Source organism: Mus pahari, chromosome 13, assembly GCF_900095145.1.
Source record: "Mus pahari chromosome 13, PAHARI_EIJ_v1.1, whole genome shotgun sequence".
In the NCBI taxonomy this organism is placed as follows: Eukaryota; Metazoa; Chordata; class Mammalia; order Rodentia; family Muridae; genus Mus; species Mus pahari.
In genome coordinates, this window is record NC_034602.1 from 36,381,991 (window position 1) to 36,404,814 (window position 22,824).

Here is a 22,824-nt window from a genome sequence, read left to right on the forward strand (position 1 = left end):
TTCCTTCCTTCCTTCCTTCCTTCCTTCCTTCCTTCCTTCCTTCCTTCCTTCCTTCCTTTCTCTCCTTCTCTGTGTTATCCTGTCTCTTCAAATCTAGGAAAAAGGAAAGCAGCTGATTTTTGAGTGTTGCCAGTGATGGCCATAAACTATGGTGGGCAGTAGATGGCAGTGCAGGATTACAGATCTTAAGAGACTCCCTCTTTCTCCTATCCCGAGTCCCTAATTTTCAGCCAAAGATTAACTCCTGTCTCCCCAGCCTGCAGCCCCTGCTCCCCCACCTCTCTGCAGGAGTTCCCTTCCTCCGCTGGAAGCACCCTGTAAGGTAACTCAGTTCCCTTAATAAGGAGCTGCTCTCCTGGAGAAGAAAGACAAGAAAGGGGCTTGTTATGGACTTGCCTGGAGTAATCATTAAGCCAGCCTGGGAGGGAGGGAAAGGAAGCGCCATTTTGAGTTAGCCGTCATAAGAGGAGACTAGACCGCCTGCTGAGGGAAAATAGACCTGGGAGGTGGCGAGAGCACTGGAAAAGAAGGGGACAAACCCCCCTTCCAGCTCCTTCCAGCACACTTCCTGCTTCCCAGGGAAAAGGGGGAGATAAAGAGCCTTCTACCTTTCCTGCTGGCTGCGTGCAGCCTGGGGGAGTGTGCTGGGGACTGCCGGGAGCTGCAGCAGCATCATGGGGCCACTCTCTGGCCACTCCAGGAGACCGGGACGCCCACAGCCACGTGCCTGAAGTTTTTTACCCATTCTTACCAGTTCAGCCTGTTTGTCGTTCTGCAGCCCTGGGCAGGGGACCCTGAGATGTCAGATAAAAAGTGCCTTAGAATCACAGAGGGAACACAGAGAGACCAACGATAAAGCTGCCTGGCATCCGGGACCAAGTAGGGGAAAGCCACAGGAGGGCTGTAGTAACTCAGTGGCTGGGTTTCTGAAACCAAGATGAACAGGCACCCTCCCGTTCATTTAGCCTGCTCTAGAGCCTTGATGCAGACCAGGGTTTTAGTCAGATGTCCACATCCTTTAGAGTCATCTATTTCCATCTGAATCTCTATGCTGCAGTTCCTCGTGTATAAGAATGAGTTGAGAGAGAGAGAGAGAGAGAGAGAGAGAGAGAGAGAGAGAGAGAGAGAGAGAGAGAGANCCATCTGAATCTCTATGCTGCAGTTCCTCGTGTATAAGAATGAGGCGTAAGTGTGTGTGTGTGTGTGTGAGAGAGAGAGAGAGAGAGAGAGAGAGAGAGAGAGAGAGAGAACTACAGTTCCCCATTCATAACAATGCTTTTACAGAATAAGTTGTTACAGGCTTGCCCAGAGTTCGCAACCAGGCTGAGTTGGCTGTGAGCTTCATTCTGCCTGGCCACACAGACATCCATACCAGCCCTGCTTCCTCAAGACTTTGATGAAGATACTATAGGCTATCCTCGGGTGGACCCAGTATGGAAACAGAATCAGCCCAGATTAGCCAGTGACGGTTGAACAGTCCTTTCCTGTCTATTTGGAGCTGGAGATGAAGTGTTCTCCTGTGATTCCTACATAGCTTTACTTTTTTTTTTCCCCTAGCAAGTATGGAAATTATCGTCTTATTTTGGGATGTCTCAACACTATGGTGGGAAGACCCTTAGTAGCAGCTCAGGCTGATCTGAGCAAGAAACCACGGTCTATAACGTGCATGGTACTAGGGCCCATCCCTTCTAAGGTGACCCACCACTTCTTAAAAGGAACTGAGCCAACTAAACTCCAGATGTCTCAGAAACCTCTGATCTATTCACAGCCGCCTGCCTCTCCCCCTGAGGAAATGGTGTCAGACAAATTCCAAGATGGTGGGCAGCAGGAAGTGGTGGAGGAAGAGGCCGAGACCAACCTCCTGAGCTTGACAGCCCGGCGGGGCCCCCGGAGTGAGTATCTTGGTTCATGCGGCTGGTAGTTATTAACTGTCAACCACAAGCGCAGCACTGAGCAGTATGAGGCTTGACTGGGGGCGTTATTTTTAATGTATGACCAGGGGCAAGGATGCCTGAATAGCACGAAGCTAAAGGGACTGTAGTAACTCTCAGAGGTTGAGTTTTGGAAGCCCTTCTTTAAGGGGGCTTTACCCACTTTACTGCAACTCTGTGGTACAGTTTTTAGGGTAGCATCGGACTAGAAGCCAAGACAGAGAGTTTGGGGGAATTCTCTATAATCAGGAAAGGTGGCTAGCAGAAAGTGAGGTAGAAAAGGCATGAGTAATGTCAGATATGTCCGAATTCGAAGGAGGGTGGCATAGAAGAGACTCGAGAGTCTGCGAAGCAGAAGAGGACCTGGACTGAAGGACAGAGGTGATGCTACTCACCCTTTACAACACTGTCGCCCATCCCCCGCACTTCTAGGAAGCTTGGGGCTCGGGGGAGGTGGCTCAGTGGGAAAAGCACTTGGCCTTGCGAGTGTACAGACTCAAGTTCACATCCCCAGAATCTGTGTAAAAGCCATACACGGTAGCACATATCTGTAACCCCACTACCCCTAGGTCAACGCCTCCTGTGGGAAGTAGAGAGGGGAGAATCCCTCCATGCTTATCATCCAGCTAGACTGGCACACACAGGCAAACAACCAAGAGACCCTGTCGCAAACAAGCTGGAAGGAGAGGACAAACTCCTGCGGTTTATGATGGGCTCACAGAGACAAGCTCATACCTGCACTCAGGCACACCGATGCGCACAGACATACATATATACACAGGAGGGCTTTTGTTTTAAAGAGCCTCCGTCTGTCCTTGGACTTTACAGCGTTTGTTCTTTTCCATACCGTGAGCATCATTCATTGTGAGCCCACAGTAGACAAGGGAAAACGCTGCATTCTTCCAGTTACACTCTTGTACTGTGGCAGAGCTGGAGAGTAGAGGAACTGTTAGACATTCAATGCCTTTGGAAGCTGCTGACCTAAGTCCTACCCTAAGAAAAGTGTGGCTCTGACAACTGAAAGAGTCATGCAGTTAGAGCTGCTAAGAACAAGACAACAGACCAAGCTTGAACCCACATAGCTGTTCCTTTTTCTTTGCCTTTATCAGCTTGGGATGCCCTAACTAAATCTTCATAGATTGCATGGCTTTATTAAAATTCAGAAGCTCACTGGATTTGGTACCAAAGATCCTTATTACCAGATGGAGTAGAGTTGCTCAAGCACGGTGGGTGGCTCCATGGTTTTGAATTAGCAACTGGGTAACAAGGCTGCCTGTCTTCAGAGGAACAGGGCAGCAGGAAGGACATGTGTGAGGGCTGGTGATCAGGAATAAAGATGCAGAGTATGAGATGCTCCTTGGGTACCGGGTGGACATGGTCTAAGGATGTAGGATGCTGGTGGTGGGAGTGAGAGACTGGGTAGTGTTGACATTTTAACAACACTGAGTCTGTAAGTCCTTCTGTTTATTTTTATTTTCATCTTTATTTCCTCTCAGCTGAATTTTTCGTTTTGGGTCTATGCGCCCTTCATTTCCTCCATTGACTTCCTCCTAAGTGTATGACTTAGTTTCTGATGTTATTCTAAGTAGAACTGTTTTCTTAATTTCATTTTTGAACCGTTTATATTTGGTACATGCAAATGTAAGTGATTTTTGTACATTGGTTTTGTATCCCCAAACTTTGCTGAATTCGTGTGTTGTTCTAACGCGTCTTTTGTGGAATCACTAGAATTTCATTATACCAAATCACATAATCACTGTAATAGAGATAATTTGGCTTTTAACTTCCCAATCAGAGTGATTTTTTTTTAATTTATTTTTCTTTCCTTGCTGCTCTGGATAAGAGTCTCACAACTCTGTGAAATAGAAAGAGCAAACGCTGTTATCTTTCTTTGTTCCTGACCTTAGAGGGAAAAAGGAACTTTTGAGAATTGAATATGGCATCAGTTGTGAGGCTTTTAAATTCTCCTTATTATATCGAGGTAGTTCCTTCTCTTTCTATGTTATGGATGTTTTTATCCTGAAGAAGTATTAACTTCTGTCAGTTACCTTTTCTGTGTCAGTTGGGACGACCGAGTGGTTTTGGTCCTTACTCTGAAGTGTGTTGTCAGTTGGTTTTCCTATGTTGAACCTTCGTTGCATGCTTCATCCTGTCCTGCTTTTAAATGTTCTGGGGAAGTTCTGTGTTCATAGTCGGAGCCCGTGGGAAAGGCTTGCTGATTTGAGTTAAATGTTCCATAAATCAATTGTAAAGCTATTCATCATAACTCCTAACAAACATTATTTAGCTACAGTTCTCAGGTGAAACCGCCAATTTTGTGTTCTCCCCAGCAATAACATGAAATTTTACATCCCTGAGTAATACTGAGAAAGCTATGGAACTTTCTGGTTTCTCTGGAGCTTTTACTCTAGATAGACAGAGCCACGGATGTTGAAAGAAATGGATAAATCAGATACATCTGAAAATGTCAGGAACTTAAGACCATGTTCTGAGCTAGGCAATGATATGGAAGGTACCATACTAAGGCCTTTTTATGTGTATTATATTATTTAATTTCCCAAATAATCCTATTCTCAGGCCTTGTTTAGTAGATTAGAGACACTATCTAGGAGGTGTTAACAGCAGAAGCAATGAGAACAGGTTCTGGCTCTAATATGCTGACCTGTGTTCCCACTTGCTGTCTGATGCATCAGTGTGGATCTACACACTTAACCTTGGGTACTCTTTAGACTTAATTATTCAATCCAGTACTATAAACCCAGCAGCAGTTCTTCAGCGCCTATGGAAAACTCCTAAAAAGAGGCATAGGATCAGTTAGAATCTTCATGAAATTATAGACCCAGCCATTCCTGCTCTTTTTCCATAGAGTCCACCCCTTACTTCCCAAAATAACACGTTGATAATTAGATTTTTGTTATCGTTGTTGACATTTTATTTGTTTTATCCTGACTACTCGTCTTTCAAACTTCAATACACATAATCGTCTCCTTTAGAAAGCATTCCCCAGGTCCGGTGGGCCCAGTGGACCCTCCTTGGGCTCCCACAAGTCATGTGCCTGTCTGAAGTCATGTTGTTGACTCACAGTCTGGCCTCCCCCAGTCTGCAGACACCACGTCCAACAGCCTTGACGACAGACTGGCTCTGATTTCGGCCTCACCCTAGGCTAAAATTCAGATGCAGCTCACACTATGTGCTAGGTGAATTGTGTCTAGAACTAGCCTATCTGCTCTGTCTTCAGGCCTTGTTGGTTTAGGGGTGTGTGCTTACTTACCGCTCCGAGCATACTGTGCTCCGCGGCCTTCCACGATCTGTCCCCCTGGATGAGTATGTGTGATTCTTACCTTGACCTTCGCTTCCCTTGTACCATCTCCTAACCAAGTAACAATCCAGTGTGAAGCCATGCCTCACTAACATCTGTGGTTGGTTTTCTCTCCATTCTTGCCGGTTCCTCTGAGTCACTTTGGGGGCGGTTGCTCAGATCTGGTGGAAAAGAAAATTCAGTGAAATTTGAGCAAATGAAACACATGATGTGTTTTAGACATACATTTTCAAAGTCATCAAGTCCCAGAGAGGCAGACACAGGAAGCAAGTGTTCTGCTGTTACACCCGTAAGAGCTGTCTGAAGGAGTGAGGCGGGCTACTGTGGAGCATCTGGGATGAGTGTGCTAATTAGAAGAACTGCACAACATCATTTCAATGCCCTAAGAAATCTATGCTTCTCTGATTTCATTCCTCCTTTAATCCTTAAAAATTGCTGATATTTAAGACATGTCTCAATATGTTTTAAGATCTGCGGGGGGGGGGGGGAGATTATGCAGAGAAGAGACCTTTAGAGGTTTTAAACATTTCCTAATTCTGATCTCCCTGCCAGAATGTGTGCAACGTGATGAAAAGGCCCTTGGCAGATGCTTTCACATCTGGTCAATGGTAACAACCCATCAGTCAAGAGAATATTCGCACAGCAGTGATGAGGATGTGCGGGACATTATACTTTAAAAGATGCTTCAGACAAAATAAATGTCAGTGTTATTCGAGTCAAAGGTGATGGTGTCCATGACTGTTGTTGTGAGCTATTTTGTGAAACCATTGCTACCATGGTACCCAATGAAAGACATGGTGCTAATTCGCTGTCTTTGACATCATGATTAGGTACTTTAATCTTTGTTGTTTTTAACGATGTATTTATTTTATATATATGAATACACTGTCGATGTCTTCAGACACACCAAAAGAGGGTGTCTGACACCATTACAGATGGTTCATGTGGTTGCTGAGAATTGAACTCAGGGCCTCTGGAAGAACAGTCAATGCTCTTAACTATTGAGCCATCTCTCCAGCCTGGTTCTTTAATCTTTGTTGGAGTATAGTATGGAAAACAGTGATTTTGAACTACTCTAAATACCAAGACCTCCTAAGACATTTCCCCATGTCTCCATTCCTGAACCATCTATGCAGTTCCACACTGGCTGGGTTTGTCCTGGCCTGGATGGAAACTGGACTTGCCAGCTTTAGGGAAGGATGTGTTAATATGTACATGAAGATACACATTCAGAAAATGACTGAAAAAACTGGCAAGAACAAAGTTTCCACATACTCAATCACAGTGACTGTGAAGAAAACAATTCAGAAAGTTACTAAAGACTGATGGAACAGCATGAAAGAACTCACAGATAATGACAGAAGTCTAGGATAGCCCATAAAAATATAGTCACTGCCACTGTACCAGTGTGGCGGGAAGCACTGCTACCTACTAAACCCCTTAGCCTGAGGCCACATCAGCCTCCTGTTCTGGGATGGCTTCCAGAGCTCTGTGCTTCCCTACCATCTCCACTTCCTATACACCATTTCCTTCTTGATACACTTTTTAATGAGATGCTAGACACTTTCTTTAAAAAAAAAAAAAAAAAAGATTTATTTATTTATTTATAAGTACACCATTAGGCACACCAGAAGAGGGCATCAGATCTTGTTACGGATGGTTATGAGCCACCATGTGGTTGCTGGGATTTGAACTCTGGACCTTCAGAAGAGCAGTCAGGTGCTCTTACCAGCTGAGCCATCTCACCAGCCCCTCTAGACACTTTCTATTCTTCTCTTTTTCTGAATATGTAGCTCAAATATTGGTGCCCATTTCCACCCCAAGCTTCTCCCTGGGAACTCCCAGGCTGGTTCTCATCCTCCTCACCTGTCTCTCTCAGTAGCACCACAACCTTGATGGCCTTGGTCAACTCTTATCACCTTCGCCTTCTTTATCTTCTACCAGAGTCCTGCTGAGTGTAGCTGTAGCAGCCACACTGCTTGAACTTGCTCATATTCTGACTCAGTAAATTTGGCTGTGACTTAAGAGTTCTGTATGTGCGCTGTTCCTAGACCCAGTTGCTATTGAGAACCAGACTCTCTCTGTCTCTATCTATCTCTCTGTCTCTCTCTCTTTCTGTGTGTGTGTGTGTGTGTGTGTGTGTGTGTGTGTGTGTGTGTGTGTGTCTTTCTCTCCGTCTCTTTCCCCTCCCTCCCTTCCTCAACACCTCCCTCCTTTCTCTCTCTTTGTCTGGCCCTCTCTCCTTATGCTCTCAGGACATGACATGCTAACTGGGTTTCTGGTGCACACACTGCACCCCAGCCAACCTGTATCTGCCCTCCCGGTGGAACTGTTGGAAACACTAATGACATTGACTCTTTCCACCTGCTTCAGGACTTCCACAGAAAGCAGCGTCAAGACTTGTTAGCATGACATTAGAGGCTCCCCATCCCTTCATCCCCAAATATTGCAAGCTTACCTGCTCCAGCTTCCCACTACAGATTCTATTCCAGTGAGCCTGATATTCTACCCATCAAAGACCATCTCACTTCCTATATCTCACAGCCTTCTTGGGGTGGTGCTGGTTAGTAAAAAACAGAACTGGGAGCAAATCTCAAGCATTCTATTTTTCTGGGCATGTGATCAGGGAAGTCAGTCATTTTCCATCTTAAGCTCACTGTCTTCATCATCAGTGATGCCCAGTGATGACAACACTTGAACCTGGAGTTATCATCTGGTGACAACCCAGCAAAGATGCTGTAGAGATCCATACGAAAATTCATTCCACACACGGAACCATACCCAACACGATAGCTGTGCATGTGTTCAAGGGGTTCCCATCTACATTCAAAAATATCTATGACATGCACATTGTCTCAGTGACACAGACAAGGGCTATGGCTACGTCTTCAGCAAAGATTTCTCTAGGTGAAGTGAGGCTTAACCCTGAAATCTCCACTCCTCAGCCGCCCATTCACCCACCCAAGAAACAACATGATGGAGTCCAGTGCTGATGGGGTTGGCAAGTGTTTGTGTGCCTTGAACAGTTGGTAGCTGCACTAGGCATTCTAGTCTTGGTTAAACCAAAATGACAGTCCCCAGCAGGACCCAGTTCTCCATGCCAGTCCCATAACACCAATGCATGTACCTCCACCTTCAAGAGAGGCCTCAGCATTGTGGCCTGTTTGCTTATGTGCAGCTCTGGACTAGCAAAATTATATCCCTTTTTATATTGAACTCACCCCCTAAGGGGGATAAATGTTTTGAAAGTAATTTTCCTTTGTGTATTTATTTTTGAGGCTTACCTCCCATCCCTTCAGCTTCCAGAACCGGCTTTGCAGAATTTTCCATGAGGGAACGCATGAGGGAGAAACTTCAGGCTGCGAGGGTAAGACGCACAGCGGGAGTGCTCCCTTCAGAACTGATTGCAGTTTTCCAGGGCTCGTCTTGCTTGCTTTGTATGCTCCAAATTGTGTGGAGCTGAGAGCCACTCCATCTGTTCTTTAAGACCTAAAAAAAAAATGTCAATATACGTAGCATTGGAGAAAATGAACATTACACTGGAAAGTGGAGGTCATCCTTCTAAACAATTGTCCTTGCTCTGCTCTACAGAGGGACAGTGTGTAATTGTTTTTACTGATTCTTCTTTATTGAGCTAGCAACTGAAGTTCTCTGATAATTTGCTATATGTAATACTTTGCTGTTTGATTTTTGAAGTCCAAGGCAGAAAGCGCATTGTTGCGGGATGTCCCCACCCCTAGACCCCGGCGCCTGCGCAGTCCCTCCAGAGAGAGGGAAACAGAGACTGAATTTGGCACAGAGGTAAGAAGTGGATTCTTTCTACTTTGACATGAGGTCCCCCTACTGTCTGACCCTAGTTTCCACTTCTGTAGAACAGAGACAAACTACAAACAGATTCTTGATATTGTTTACGGACTGAGTTAACATGGATTAGCAGTGTTTCTATCAGTAACAGACGCACGGTAAGTCCTCTTAGATGGGAAGTTTCTTAGTTTCCCCCCTGAAGTTCCAAGGCCTTGAGCATGCCAGGGAAGTTCTCTATCAGTATCTTGTACCCATAGCTCTGCTTGCTATGCGTTCTCTAAATATCAGCTGTCCTTATGGGCTGCAGACCAGAGAGATGGGAATATTATCAAATCCAAAGTCAGAAACAGCTCGGGTTCCAGGATGATAAGGGCCATTCAACCTGTTTAGGCAGAAGGCCCAGCTCACCAAATACCAGACCTGAGGCTCAATGAGAAAGATGGCTCTTGAACCCTGGCTCCTGTGCTGGACTTACACTTGGTCATAATTGAAACTTTTCTTTAGAGACTGGAAACGACCTTCTATAAAGTGATTTGTGGCTCTACCGAGTAAAAATAAGACTTTTCATTTGGGGGCTACTGAGAATTAATTTTTTCATTTGTTTAGTCTTAACAGAGCAGAGATAAGTAAGAAAACACTCAGCCCTTCCATCCTCAAGTATATCTGAAGGCTGTGAACTCTGCAGCCTGTGGAATGACAAGATGACCAGAGGGCAGGAGATAAGCTGTTAGACGGCTGCTCTGGTTTCATTTCTGTTGCTGTGATAAAAATCTCTGACAAAGAGCAAGTTCGGAGAGAAAGGGCTCATTTGACTTATAATTCCAAGTTATAATCTATCATTGTGGGGAAATAAAGGTGGGAATTAAACATTACATCCACAGTGAAAAACAAAGAATAAATGCATTGTTGCCTGCTTGCTTGCTGTTTGTACTCGTCTAGCTTTCACTACTCTCATATAGTTCAAGATCCCCTACCTAAGGGAATAGTGCCGCCCACGGTGGGCTTTCTCCTCCTACATAATCAACTATCAACACACACACACACACACACAAACNAGAGAGAGAGAGAGAGAGAGAGAGAGAGAGAGAGAGAGAGAGAGAGAGAGAGAGAGAGATGAGACATGTCCAGAGGTCAATCTGGTCTAGACTCTTTAGATCAAGGGTCTTCCCAGGTGATTGTAGGTTCTATGAAGTTGACAGTTAAGCCAGCACAAAGGCTAACCCTCACCTTAGAATACTTTCGGTTTCTAGACTTCTTTTGGTTTGATATGTTTTTTTTTTTCTTCCCTTTACAAAGCCAAGTACAGAGGTGCAAGACATTCAAAAAGAAGACGACACCAAGATTTATTCAAGAATTAAATTCCGTGATTCTGTACGAAAAATCAAGTCAAAACCCCAGGTTAGAAACTCTGTTTAAAATTATGTTTTCTCAGAACTATCTAATCATAGATGCATAACTGACTCCTGTGGCCATGCTTTATGTGGGGTGGGGTGGGGGGAGATGATTTCTATTTTAAAGTCCTGGAGGCGAGATTGGAATACTGCCCCATTGTGAGGAGGGAGGAGGGGAGAGCTCGGAGGACTGGGAATGGGAATGAAGAAAGGTTGTTCAGCTCTTAAGTTGCCTTAGCTTTTATGATGGGGAAGGAATGGCGGTACCAATTCAAGAACAAAATAAATGGTAACTGTCACTTGTTAAAATGAACAGCTCTTGTATTTCTCATTAATAAACAAAAGTTTCTCTGCAATGATCCATTGAACAATGATCATAGTGCTTATAAATACTATATTTTTATGCTTAGTGAGATGCAATTACATAATAGTTCATATTTTTAGAAGGTAGAGCTGGAGAAAGATGACTCAGCTACTAAGAGCATTGACTGCTCTTCTAGAAGACCCAGGTTCAATTCCTGGCACCCACACAGCCACTCACAACTTTATGCTATTCCACTTGCAGGGAATCTGGTGCCCTCTTCTGGCCTCTGTGGGCACAGCATTCACATGGTACATACACACACAGACAAAACACTCAAACACATAAAATAATCTTTTTAAAAGTAACAGGAGTTACTTATTTTAAACACTCAATAACTGCCCACGGCTCTTGTTAAAATTCTTGACAGTGTGGTCAGAAGGCCTCTGTAAGCTACACCACCATCAAGTCAGCTGTCAGATAACTACATGGGGCTCATTCAGTTTCCCATGACTGACGCTACTGCCTGTTTCTCTGCAGCTCCCTCCTGGTTTCCCATCTGCAGAAGAGGCCTATAATTTCTTTACGTTCAACTTTGATCCTGAGCCAGAGGAATCAGAGGAAAAATCACCAGTAAAAGGTGGAGAGAGAGCTCACCAAGAGGACCAAGGAAGAGAAGAAGGAGCACAGGCTCAAGAGAGAGCGAAGAAAACGGTATCCGATACAGTGATGGTGGTGAGGAGGGGAGAGTGGGAAGGCAGATGAGGGAGGGACAGGGCTGGAGAGGAGGCCATGGGACAGCTTGGTCAGAAGCAGGAGGACCAGTAAGCAGTGAGAATTGATCCAGCATAACTGTCTTCAGCCCTCGACACAGCCCACAGATCGGGCAGTAAGGGCCTTGGCTAAATCTGTCCATCTTTCCTTGTGTACGCAGAAATAAAGTAGCTAGCATGGTTTGAGGGTGTTCTTGCTAGACTCAACATTTCGCACATAGAATACTCTGCTCCAGAAGGCAAAGGAATCCTGCCTCTCTCTCCCATGGGTTTAGAAGAGAGCAAGTTTTTGTGCCAAATACCACCCTGAGTACAAATTATGCACCATAACTATGAGCCCTGGTTCTTTAAGTAAGTGTACTGGAATAAGCACCTTCAGAGGTGCAGGCCCTGTTAGGATCACACTGTAGTTTAGGTTTCCACTTCTGAGTGGAAGTGGCTTCCTCTGTTGTAGAATTTTCCAGGTAGCTGGAAGAATAGCAAAATGCAGCCAATGATAACCCACTGGTGAAATATGAAATGTCACCTTCATCTGAAAAGGGAAATACTGTTTGTTGTTTGTGTGCACAGTGTGTGGGTGAGTTCGTGTGTGTAAATGTGGGTAGGTAGGTGCCACCGTCCTTGTGTGTAGGCCAGAGGAGATCTTCAGGTGTCTCTCCCCTCCTTCTCCTTGTTTGAGACAGAACCCGTGGTGTTTGTTCACTGTGTGTGGTAAGCTAGCTGGCCAGTGAACCTTCAGGGCTTCTCCTATCCCTGTTCTCAGTGGAAGTAGTGCAATTGCAGATGCTCTTGTTCCACCTGGCTTTTATGTGGGGTCTAGAAACTCGAAGTTGTTTCCTCGTGCTCTTATAGTAAGCACCTTTACCCACTTACCTATCTCCCCTGGCCCGGCAAACACAATCTTGTTGCAAGATGTGGTAAGTTTCATGGGTTCTCTATTAGCAATTCTCTTCCCAAGGCTGCTAAGAGTCTTGGTACCACTTGTTGCTTTTCAATGCTGTGTAGGAAGAGGAAGAGCTGCTTAACGGGAAGGATGCTGAAGACTTTCTGTTGGGCTTGGATCCCACGGCCCATGACTTCGTGGCAGTCAGAGCTGCAGAGTACAAGAGCGCCCACATTCAGCTGCAGAAGGAAAAAGAAATCCTCTTCACGCCTAGTCGGCTGACGGGTACTTGCTCTTTCTTTCTATGCTCAGCTCTGACACCTTCATTTTCCTGCAGATGAAACATGCCTCGCATAGAAGGACCACCCCCTTCCAGACCTGATTCTAGGTTTGAATATGGTTTACTAATTAAAAACGACCTTTCGTGAGCTAGGGAGAGGCCTCCATGGATAAAGCGCTTGTTGCACAAGCTGGACAACCTGAGTTTGGATCTTTGGCATCCGTGCAAAAAGGCAGGAGCAGTAGCACCTGCCTGTAATCCCAGGGCTGGGGGAATGGAGACAGTTTGATCCCTGGAGCCGCCCAGCCAGACACGATCTAGATTCATCTGTTTTAGTCAGGGTTCTCTAGAGTCACAGAACTTATGGATAGTCGCTATATAGTAAAGGAATTTATTGATGACTTACAGTCTGCAGTTCAATTCCCAACAATTGTTCAGTAGTAGCTGTGAATGGAAGTCCAAGGATCTAGCAGTTGCTTAGTCCCACACAGCAAGCAGGCAAAAGAGCGAGAACATGACTCCTTTCTTCCAATGTCCTTATATGGTCTTCAGCAGAAGGTGTAGCCCAGATTTAAAGTGTGTGCCACCACACCTTTAATCCCAGATGACCTTGAACTNGGAGATCTCCCTGTCTTAATCTTCTGGAATCCATAGCCACTATGCCTCAAGATCTCCATACCAAGATCCAGATCAGAAACTTCTATCTCCCAGCCTCCAGATTAGGGTCACTGGTGAGCCTTCCAATTCTGGATTGTAGTTCATTCCAAATATAGTCAAGTTGACAACCAGGAATAGCCACTACACCATCTTACCCCAAAAATGTAATGTGCACACATCCACACTTACCTGAGGGCACGCACACACCTGCTCCGTGCAAGCTGAAGTCAGAGAGCAGACTGCAACCAAAACCAGGCTCCCTTATTCCCAGGTGCCTTGGCTGAAGAAAGGGAGAAATAAAACTCTTATAAAAGATGGCTTGGTGCATCACTGAGAAGATAATAGGGGTGAAGGGCCGAGTGTGACGACCACACCCCATAGCTTCTGTCCCTTTGCTATTGCTACTGTAGATAGCCATGGCTTTAGAGGAGCACAGGCTTACCCTAGGGGTACAGCAAAAACACATATCTAATCTAATTTTTCTGTCACAGTAGTGTATCTGTGATAAAGATATCCATATATTTCATGCATATATATATATATATATATATATATATATATATATATATATATGATAAGGATATATAAACTAGATTAGATATATTCACACTCAATCACACACATATAAACCTGCTCCATGGTAAGCAGGAGTCAGAGAGCAGAATATATATGCACACACACACACACACACACACACACACACACACACATTAGCTGAGCAGTCAAAACTATTTTAACAAAAACTTAGACACCACAAGATGCTGTTTACCTGATGTTTTAGTCTAATGAATGAAGAATGATAAAGAAGTATGTCCTGTGTATTGTGAGGACCAGAGGAGAGTTTTCTAGGGACAAGCCTAGTTCTGGTGGCAAGGGGTGGAATATACAGTGTCTGATGGCCATACACAGACCAAGACAGCATGGTCAGGTGCTTAATGTTAAGATGAGATAATTATGAGCCCTGTACGTATTAACTCTTTTTTTTTTTTTTTGAGACAGGGTTTCTCTGTGTAGCCCTGTACTCACTCTGTAGACCAGGCTGGCCTCGAACTCAGAAATCCTCCTTGCCTCCCAAGTGCTAGAATTAAAGACTTGCATCACCACACCCGGCTCATGTATTAACTCTTAAGTTATGCCCCGCCCCCTCCCCAGGCCATCCTTCCCCACTCTTCTGTCTTCTCTAGTCCACTCTGCTGCAGTGGGCCTCACAGCCTTGACAGAATCTAAACTCTGCTGAAGTCCCTCCCCAGAGCAGAGCCCCGAGCTCCTCCCTATGATCTGAATAGTGCCCCTCCTCTTCCCTGCTACCCTATGCCTCCTCCTGCTACACTACAGCGCGCTGGAGATAAGCTTGTCTCCCAACATGCACAGTCTTCAGTACAACAGTGTCTGAGGGTAGGGGTGCATTCTAAGAAAAATCATTAGGTAAATTTATTGTTGTGTGATCATCACACAGTATACTGTGTGCACCCAGGTGGTGCAGCCTCATATACATCTGACTTGTGTTCATAGCACACGGTTCCAAAGGGAAGGCCTGCATAGCATGTCACCCACCATGCTGATGTTGTAGGAGCTTAAGGTTAAGTACAGGGACACCTATTATACAAAGGTTTAGTGGAACCACTGTGCAGTTCATGTGAGTGACGGCAGGTGTTCTTGCCTTGCAGGGTCTCCTCCTGCCTCCCACATCCTCCTCTCGACACTAGGGTTGCACGGTGCCTGCCCCTAAGCAGACTCCTTCTTGTACCTGGAGTTCACCTCTCTCCTCCCTATGTTTCCATCAGTTTTGAGCCTCTTCATTAGAAGCCACTCTAGAGCTGTGGTTCTCAACCTTCCTAATGCTGGGACCTCTCAGAATAGTTCCTCGTGCTGTGGTGACCCCCGACCATAAGTTATTTTCGCTGCTACTTCGTAACTGTCATTTTGTTATTATTATGGGTTGTGGTGTAAATATCTGTGTTTTCCCATGGTGTTAGCCCCTGTGAAAGGATCAGTCGGTCCCCCAAAGGGGTCATGACCCACAGGTTGAGTTGTGGCCACTGCCACCTGAGAGATTCCACCCACCATTAGCCTGACCTGAAACCCTGAGTCACAGGAGAATCTGTCACTAGGAAGTTCACAGTAAAGATCTGCTTTTTATAAATAACAACGAAATCAAGAGCACACAGAAAGTCCTGGTCACTCTCACCTCGCTCCCAGAAACTCTTCCTTCTTAGTGCTGGGTACCAGGCCTTATACATGTTGACCCCACTCTCGATGCTAACTACCAGCCCAGGCTGTGAGCTTTTCAGTTTGTAAAGTATTTCTTTGGACTTGACATCATCTAATTCTCCCAGGAATCCAGGGAAGGAAAAAAAATTTAGTAGTTCTTGTACAAAAGAGCTCCAAGTGCCTGGCCTGAATTCACCAGGCTAAAAAGCAATAGCTCAGACTCTCTACCCTGACCCTTGGCTCTGAATGCCGTGTTCTTCGCAGAACACCCCACTGCTCAGTTCGGTGCTGAATTATTTAGGTGTTGTGTCCTAAGCACACGATTCTATATGATTTTGTAAATAAACACATTCGTCTTTTCCTCTGTTCTGCTTCTAGAAATTTAGAAAATGTGGTGGTGGGGGGGTTGTTTTAATAAACAAAACCTGATGATTGTTTTAATTACCCACATGGCAGTTTGAAGGTTGAGGCTGGCATTCGTGTCCATGCTTACTATATTTATTTGTGAACTACGTAGTGCCGACCTATAAGAAGCTTCCTGAGAACATACAGCCCAGATTCCTGGAAGATGAAGGTCTTTACATCGGGGCAAGACCAGAGGTAGCACGCACCAATGAGAACATCATGGAGAACAGACTGCTGATACAGGAGCCTGTGAGTAGGGACCGAGTTCTTCAGAGGAGCCTGGCACCTCACACCGGACACTGGACTCTATAAAGGGCTCTTTCTTTTTTCTTTTTTTTTTTTTTTTAAAGATTTATTTATTTATTATATGTAAGTACACTGTAGCTGTCTTCAGACACTCCAGAAGAGGGAGTCAGATCTTGTTACGGATGGTTATGAGCCATCATGTGGTTGCTGGGATTTGAACTCTGGACCTTCAGGAGAGCAGTCGGGTGCTCTCCCACTGAGCCATCTCACCAGCCCTAAAGGGCTCTTTCTAGTCTTGTTTTTCTGTCTTTGTCTCTCAGTACATTCTGAGAGCCCAAACAATACCAATGCTCAGGTGCTCGGAACATGTCCCCTGAGAACTAGAAGCTGACATTTCCCAGGTCCCCAAAATTTTAATTGTCAATATGGAGAGTAATCTCAACACTGTGTTCCCTTTAAATCTTTATCAAAGAGAACATTAAAATCCTTGTTAAGCATTCAATTACTTGTCTCTCCCCTCTGCCGTGGTTTCTATTTTGTTTTGTTTCTTAAGAGAGCGTTCCTCTGGAAAGCCCTTGGAGTCTTGGTGCTGTCCTGGAACTCTCTATAAACCAGGCTGTCCTCGAACTTAGAAATCTGCCAGCCTCTGGCCACCAAGCGCTGCAATTAAAGGCGTGTGTCACTCTTGCCGACCCACTAACTTGTCTTAAATATAACCTAATTGTGGGGGGTGTTAGTGAAGCATCAATTTCATGCAGATAGAAACTTTTAAAGTTCTTCAAGGTGACACATGATATATGTAACCAACAGAAATTGTCTGCAAATATTTTCCAAAATGTTTTCTGCCCGAATATAAAGAAATACGGTCCTTCTCTCTGCTTGACACCCAGGGGAGTAAGTGGTTCGGAGATGATGGCAGAATCCTGGCACTGCCCAGCCCCATCAAGCCGTTTCCCTCAAGGCCATCACTGTCCACACGGGATCACAGCCCCAAGGCCGAGCTGGAGACTTTGTACAAGAAGGTACAGGTGCCCTCTTTGCTTTAAGTCCTTATTAATACATGAAATTGAAGTCACCCTGCTTACCGAATAGCTTGAGCTGAGTTTATAACTTCTTAGATTGTGGGTTTTGTTTTTTTTTAAAAAAATAAGTTATCACCTCAAACAGGAGCCCAAATAGCAATTATATGAGTGAGCTCAGTCTGCCCTTATCTGCACATTTAGTTTGCCCCTTCTTATCTCTTTACTAGTCACATGTGCTGAAAAACTATTCTTCCCTCTCTCTTTTTATGATCTAAGGGAGGTTTATTGTCCTTGTACATCCCTCACCTCACTCATCTGAAGCTCTCTACCAAGCTGCCAGGTTTGAGTCCTTGATTTACTGCTCCTACAATAAACTGGGTCCTTGGTCTCTCTCTTTCTGTCTTGATTCTTTGCCTAGAGAGTAGGATTAGCAACAGTGTCTTCCTCCAAGAGATTCTGTGCAGACTAAATGAGAGCATATGTGCTGCCACGAGAAAATACCTGAAGCTTAGAGATTTGCTAAGAAAAAGACATTTTATTTACCTCACAGTCCTGGGGGTTCAAGAGCATGGTGCCAAAAACTGCTCCTCTCCGCTGGGAGCCTCAGGGAAGCTGCCATCACAAGGATGGGACTGTGTATAGGAAAGCTCCTGGGATGATAACGGAAGCCATAGAGACAAACTAAAGTGGCAGGGCCTGCTTTATAGCAACTCATCTCTTGAGAACTGGTCCACTCCATGGGACCAGCATTAATCCCTTCTGAGGACAGTGCCACCATGATCAAGCCACCTGTTACATTTCTACTGTGTCAGTAAGCCACAATACCCCAGGGACCAAACTTCCAGAATTCTAGACTTCTGAGGGACAAACATCAGCAGACATCATTTCAAGTTTGTAGTATCTCTGCACTGATTAAATGAAACAGAATGGGCATATGACGACGATTCTGTAAAGTGGAATGGTGGGCAGAGAAGATACAGGCCCCTCTCTGTTTGCACAGACACACACTGTCTGCTGTGCAACTCTGGGCAATCCCTTTGCTCTCTGGCCTCTCCCTCACTAGGAAGTCGGGATGATGCTGCTGTGTGGGACCCGCTGAGTCCTTGTGAGTGCTAAGATGACCATTGAGCTGCCTCCTTTTGAATTTCACATTTCTATAAAATAGTTTTTACGGGCAGGTGTTAATGACGGCTGCTTTGTACCGAAGGGTGATCCTGGAAGCAGGTTTACACCTAGGTCCCAGCCAGGGGGGGATTTATCAACTGCTTGTCACAAAACAAAGACGCATGATAGAATTAGTAATCGAGACAGTGTGAACTTATACATATGTCTTCTAACCCATGAGTCTATCTAGCTTTTCATTCAGGCAGCCATCTAAGCATGAAACATTAATATAACGAAGCACTAAATTATGGGTAATATTAGAAAACTTGGATAACTAATAGAAAACTTGGATAACTAATAGGCTCTTTGGGGGCCAGTGAATCTGTCCCTTAACAGTTCTAAGCTAATGTGGAAATTAAGGGATCTGATTGTCAGTTGCACCAAGAGTAAAACTGGCCAAGAGAATGCAATTAGGATGTGAGGTGGGAAGAATCTCACATTGGTGAATAAAGAAAATGTGATAGAAACACATGGCGAATGTGTTTGTCAGCTTTCCTTCACTCTAACAGAATGTCTGAAGTAATCAGCCAAAGAGGAGAAAGACCTAGGTGTGGTAGCAGATAGCACACACCTTTAATCCCAGCACTTAGGAGGCAGAGGCAGGCAGATCTCTGTGAATGGAAGACCGGCCTGGTCTGCAGAGCTAGCTCCAGGTCAGCAAGAGCCACAGAGTGAGACCCTGCCTCAAACGACCGCAAAATGTTGTACCAAGGTATATCCAGAAATGTCTTTCCACTCTTGGACTCAGCCATCTCTGAGGCTAAATAGCTTTTCTTGGGCCCTGGCTTGGTTTTTAATCAGATGATAGAAATAAAGTCCCACTACTGGATCAGGAGTCAGCAATCCTTTGGGCCTTTAAAGGACTCTTGGTGTTCACACCGAGAGCCCCAACTCTGATGCTCACTCTGCCCAACAGGAATGAACGACCACTCAATAAACCATCAGTTCCAATGATGGATGTGTGTTGCTTAAAAGCAGAATAATGTGCAGCTTCTGAATTGAGATGAGGTTACCAATGACAAAGGAGTGAAAACAGATGTACAAACACACACTTAACCTTCAAATAAACTATGCAATTTAACACATTTTAGGAGGGGACCAATCCAAATCTAAAACTTAAAAATACCAAGTAGAACAAAACATAATAGAAAAATGCAGCTTTCCCATTGACAGTAGCACAATCGGCTAATCACTGAAGACCAGTCAGTCACCGGCTGTTTCCTTCTACTGTTCCCATCTGTGTTGTTCTGTCTTTAACTGGAAGTCTGACATATACTATATTGTACTAAGTTTTAGGAATACAACGAGTGCCATGTCCAATGTTGTCCTTAGTTGTGGCCCATTTGAGGAGACAGAAAAAGAGCCAGGGGCTAACAGTACAGTGTTGGGTGGGGACTGCCAGCTATGCCAGTTTGAGGAAATTGCAAGGAGTCCATTTTCCTTGCTAGTACTTGGTAAAATTTAGCACTTGGCCTTCCTGCTCTTCTTCCCAATTTTTTACAGAAGGTCTGTATTTGTTGCAAAACCCAGTGGAAACTTATAAAACTGCAGGAGGAGGCATAGGAGGCAGAGGCAAAGCCTGGGACATGGGCTGGGGGCTGGAAGAGTCTCAGTCCCCCCCCCCTTCCTCCCTGTTTCCCTCCCTCTCTCCTTCCCCTCATTCCCTCTCTCCCTCTTTCCTCTAATCATTTTCACCTTTTGCATGATTCTCCATATGTTGGGACAGGTGTGTGTGTGTGTGTGTGTGTGTGAGAGAGAGAGAGAGAGAGAGAGAGAGAGAGAGAGAGAGAGAGAGAGAGAAAACGATTATATCCACCCCCCATCTCCCTCTGTCAATAGTAAGTTGAATAGCAGTCAGTTGTAAAGGAATCCTATATCCACCCAGACCATAGCCCAGGAGATATGGCATGGTCCCTGGAAAGGGAAAGTAAGAATGGTCTCCAGGAAGACCTGGAAGAGAAGACGGGGCATGTGCCTGAGGTGTGCCACTTAACTGAGCTTCGTTATTATTTTCTCAGGACCATGTAGAAACTTACTTTTTAATCCTGTCATTGATACGTAGGTATAAACATCTCTTTTGAGCATCTGCTGAGAATACCAGTAGATCACCCACCAACGCCTCCTCTTACAGCCTTGCCTTTTAGTTTTCAAATAAAGAATAAGGAATCATGTCAACTTGAAATACACTTGGAAATACTCTCTCCTTGGGAGAGCTCACTGCCATTTCTTCCATGGCAATTCTCTGTCTCTAAGAAATGTAAGCAGATGGAAGGAGATGACACCCTGGGTTCTTTCTCCCTGACATGTTAGGGTTGGGCATCGTGAACGTCTGAGCTTAGCACGGAAGGTAGAGAGACCAGCAGCGGTGACTAGAAGGTGAGCTCATCCTGAACTGGGAGAGGAAGGCTTGGTAAAAAGTGCCCCAGGCAACACCGGAAGTGCAGAGCAACACTCTACCACAGGCTCTTACTCATCCCAAGCATACAGGCTGGAGCCTGAGAACCACACCCTGAGTGATAAGTCTGGAAACTCCCATGGAGAGGGGAGAGTGGGGCAGAACTCAGCCAGAGAGGAAACTCCCATCACACCCGGGATTGACATTTAATTATCCACGTTTTGCTACACTGAAGTCATTTTAATTAATGCAGAGTATCCGAGTGGTCATAGGAATATGTGAATTTAATTGCCACCTCTCATTTCCATACTTTTTTTTTCCAGATTAATAGACTGCTAATGTAGTAGTCACTGACTGAAGTCGGGAGGGGTTGCTTTAAGCCCAGTTGCTCAATTCTTTTGCTGGAAGGACCTTGGGAAGCTATTTGTGTTAACTAGAAAATTACAAGATTGCATGACATAAACGGTTTATTTGCAAGTTATGAGGCTAAATGGATGTTGTAAAACCCCAAGACAGAACTGGTGCCCCCACTCCGCATCATCTATGGGGAGCACGGTCAGTACTCTCTACATTTAGTTCTTTTGCATGTCTCAGGTAGGGATGCCAGATTGGGATCCTGATCTTGTGCATCTCTGGGTTTCGCTGTATCTTCGTCTGTAGAAATGGTTGCCTGAGGAGAAATGTTTAGATAGCCTTTGTCCATCGTGTGAAACCTTGTAGCACTCTGCATGCAGCGTCCTCTTTATTCAACAGTGACTGGTGGGTGTCTGCAGTCCACTGAAGTTCAGAATCAAGGTGCAGCCAATTTAGAGGTGAAAAAAAAAAACCATTACCTGGTGGGGTGAGGCTTGGAATGTGCAGAAGAGGAGGTTCTGGCATTAGAGAGCCATGATTAGAGTGTTATTATTCTATAGCGGACTAAGAAGAGAAGGAAATCTATGCTTTTATCACTTCTGTGTATGTCCGTGTGTGGGGGGGGGGGTGCATAGAAACATCTCATTTGTTTAGTTCAGTGTCTGGCTTTGCAGTTATTATTGTCAACATGGTTTTCTGTATTTGTATTTCTGGTAAAGCATGCTCGTGTGAGCCTTCGTTTGGTGGTAAAATGTGTTGTTCTCTAGCTTCTTTGTACTAGAATTCAAAGAAAGTATATACGAGTTTTAGCCAGTCAGTTTTTACCCAGTCAGTTCTACACGGTTCTCCTAGATGTGCAAACACACACACACACACACACACACACACACACTATTGATGTATACTTAGAATTAACGGCTTCTTATGGGACCTAATATAGGGTGTCCTATATTTAATTACTGAAACATTCAGATTCTTCTTTAAAATGGCATTCAGTTCATCTACAGTGAGAAGCCAACTAACTTTTTATTTATTTTTGACAATGTTCAACATGTGTTCAAGTATCTGCTGGTGGTCTCTACCTTAGGTTCAGGTTCAAGTATGAACAGTTTCCAGGGTCCATGGTAGAACAGGATCTCTAAGATGCCACCTCTCTTCCCACTAGAGAGGAAGACCCCATCCCTTGCCTTTGCCTTTTTTTTCTTTTTTCAGTTGTGGTTTGCATATGAACTGTCCTCCACAAAACGATGGGATGCCCACTTCACTAAGCTTGCTTTGAGAGTTTCTGGAAACCACACTGTCTCTGAGGCTCTGTATCTTCACCTGTAGAAACAAGAAGCTGAGGGAGATTTAATCGGCACGTTGTGGCTTGATAGACATACTCCCAAATTCCTCATATGTATCATCTCATTTATTAAACAACAATGAAGAAATCATAGAACTCATCCGTGCCCAAAGCACTGAGTACTCTGTCTCAAAGCACTTAGTACTCTGTCTCAAAGCACTGGGTACTCTGTCTCCAAGCACTGAGTACTCTGTCTCCAAGCACTGAGTACTCTGTCTCAAAGCACTTGGTACTCTGTCTCAAAGCACTGAGTACTCTGTCTCAAAGCACTGAGTACTCTGTCTCCAAGCTCTGAGTACTCTGTCTCAAAGCACTTGGTACTCTGTCTCAAAGCACTTGGTAC

General features: G+C 44.8%; 1 protein-coding gene across 5 annotated transcripts in view; it reads left to right on the plus strand.

The window, feature by feature from the left end:
• The window catches only part of Cc2d2a (coiled-coil and C2 domain containing 2A), a 78,806-nt gene that overhangs the window by 9,701 nt on the left and 46,281 nt on the right, over positions 1–22,824 (plus strand). For 2 of the 5 annotated variants that reach the window (XM_029545243.1, XM_029545244.1), the window contains 8 exons: positions 1,769–1,892; positions 8,529–8,617; positions 8,947–9,051; positions 10,351–10,452; positions 11,287–11,481; positions 12,525–12,687; positions 16,068–16,204; positions 17,092–17,223. In XM_029545243.1, the coding sequence (XP_029401103.1) occupies positions 1,769–1,892; positions 8,529–8,617; positions 8,947–9,051; positions 10,351–10,452; positions 11,287–11,481; positions 12,525–12,687; positions 16,068–16,204; positions 17,092–17,223 (1,047 nt within the window). Of the gene's footprint in view, positions 1–232; positions 323–1,768; positions 1,893–8,528; positions 8,618–8,946; positions 9,052–10,350; positions 10,453–11,286; positions 11,482–12,524; positions 12,688–16,067; positions 16,205–17,091; positions 17,224–22,824 lie in introns of those variants that run through there. The other 3 variants (XM_029545247.1, XM_029545245.1, XM_029545246.1) reach the window with 3 other exon arrangements.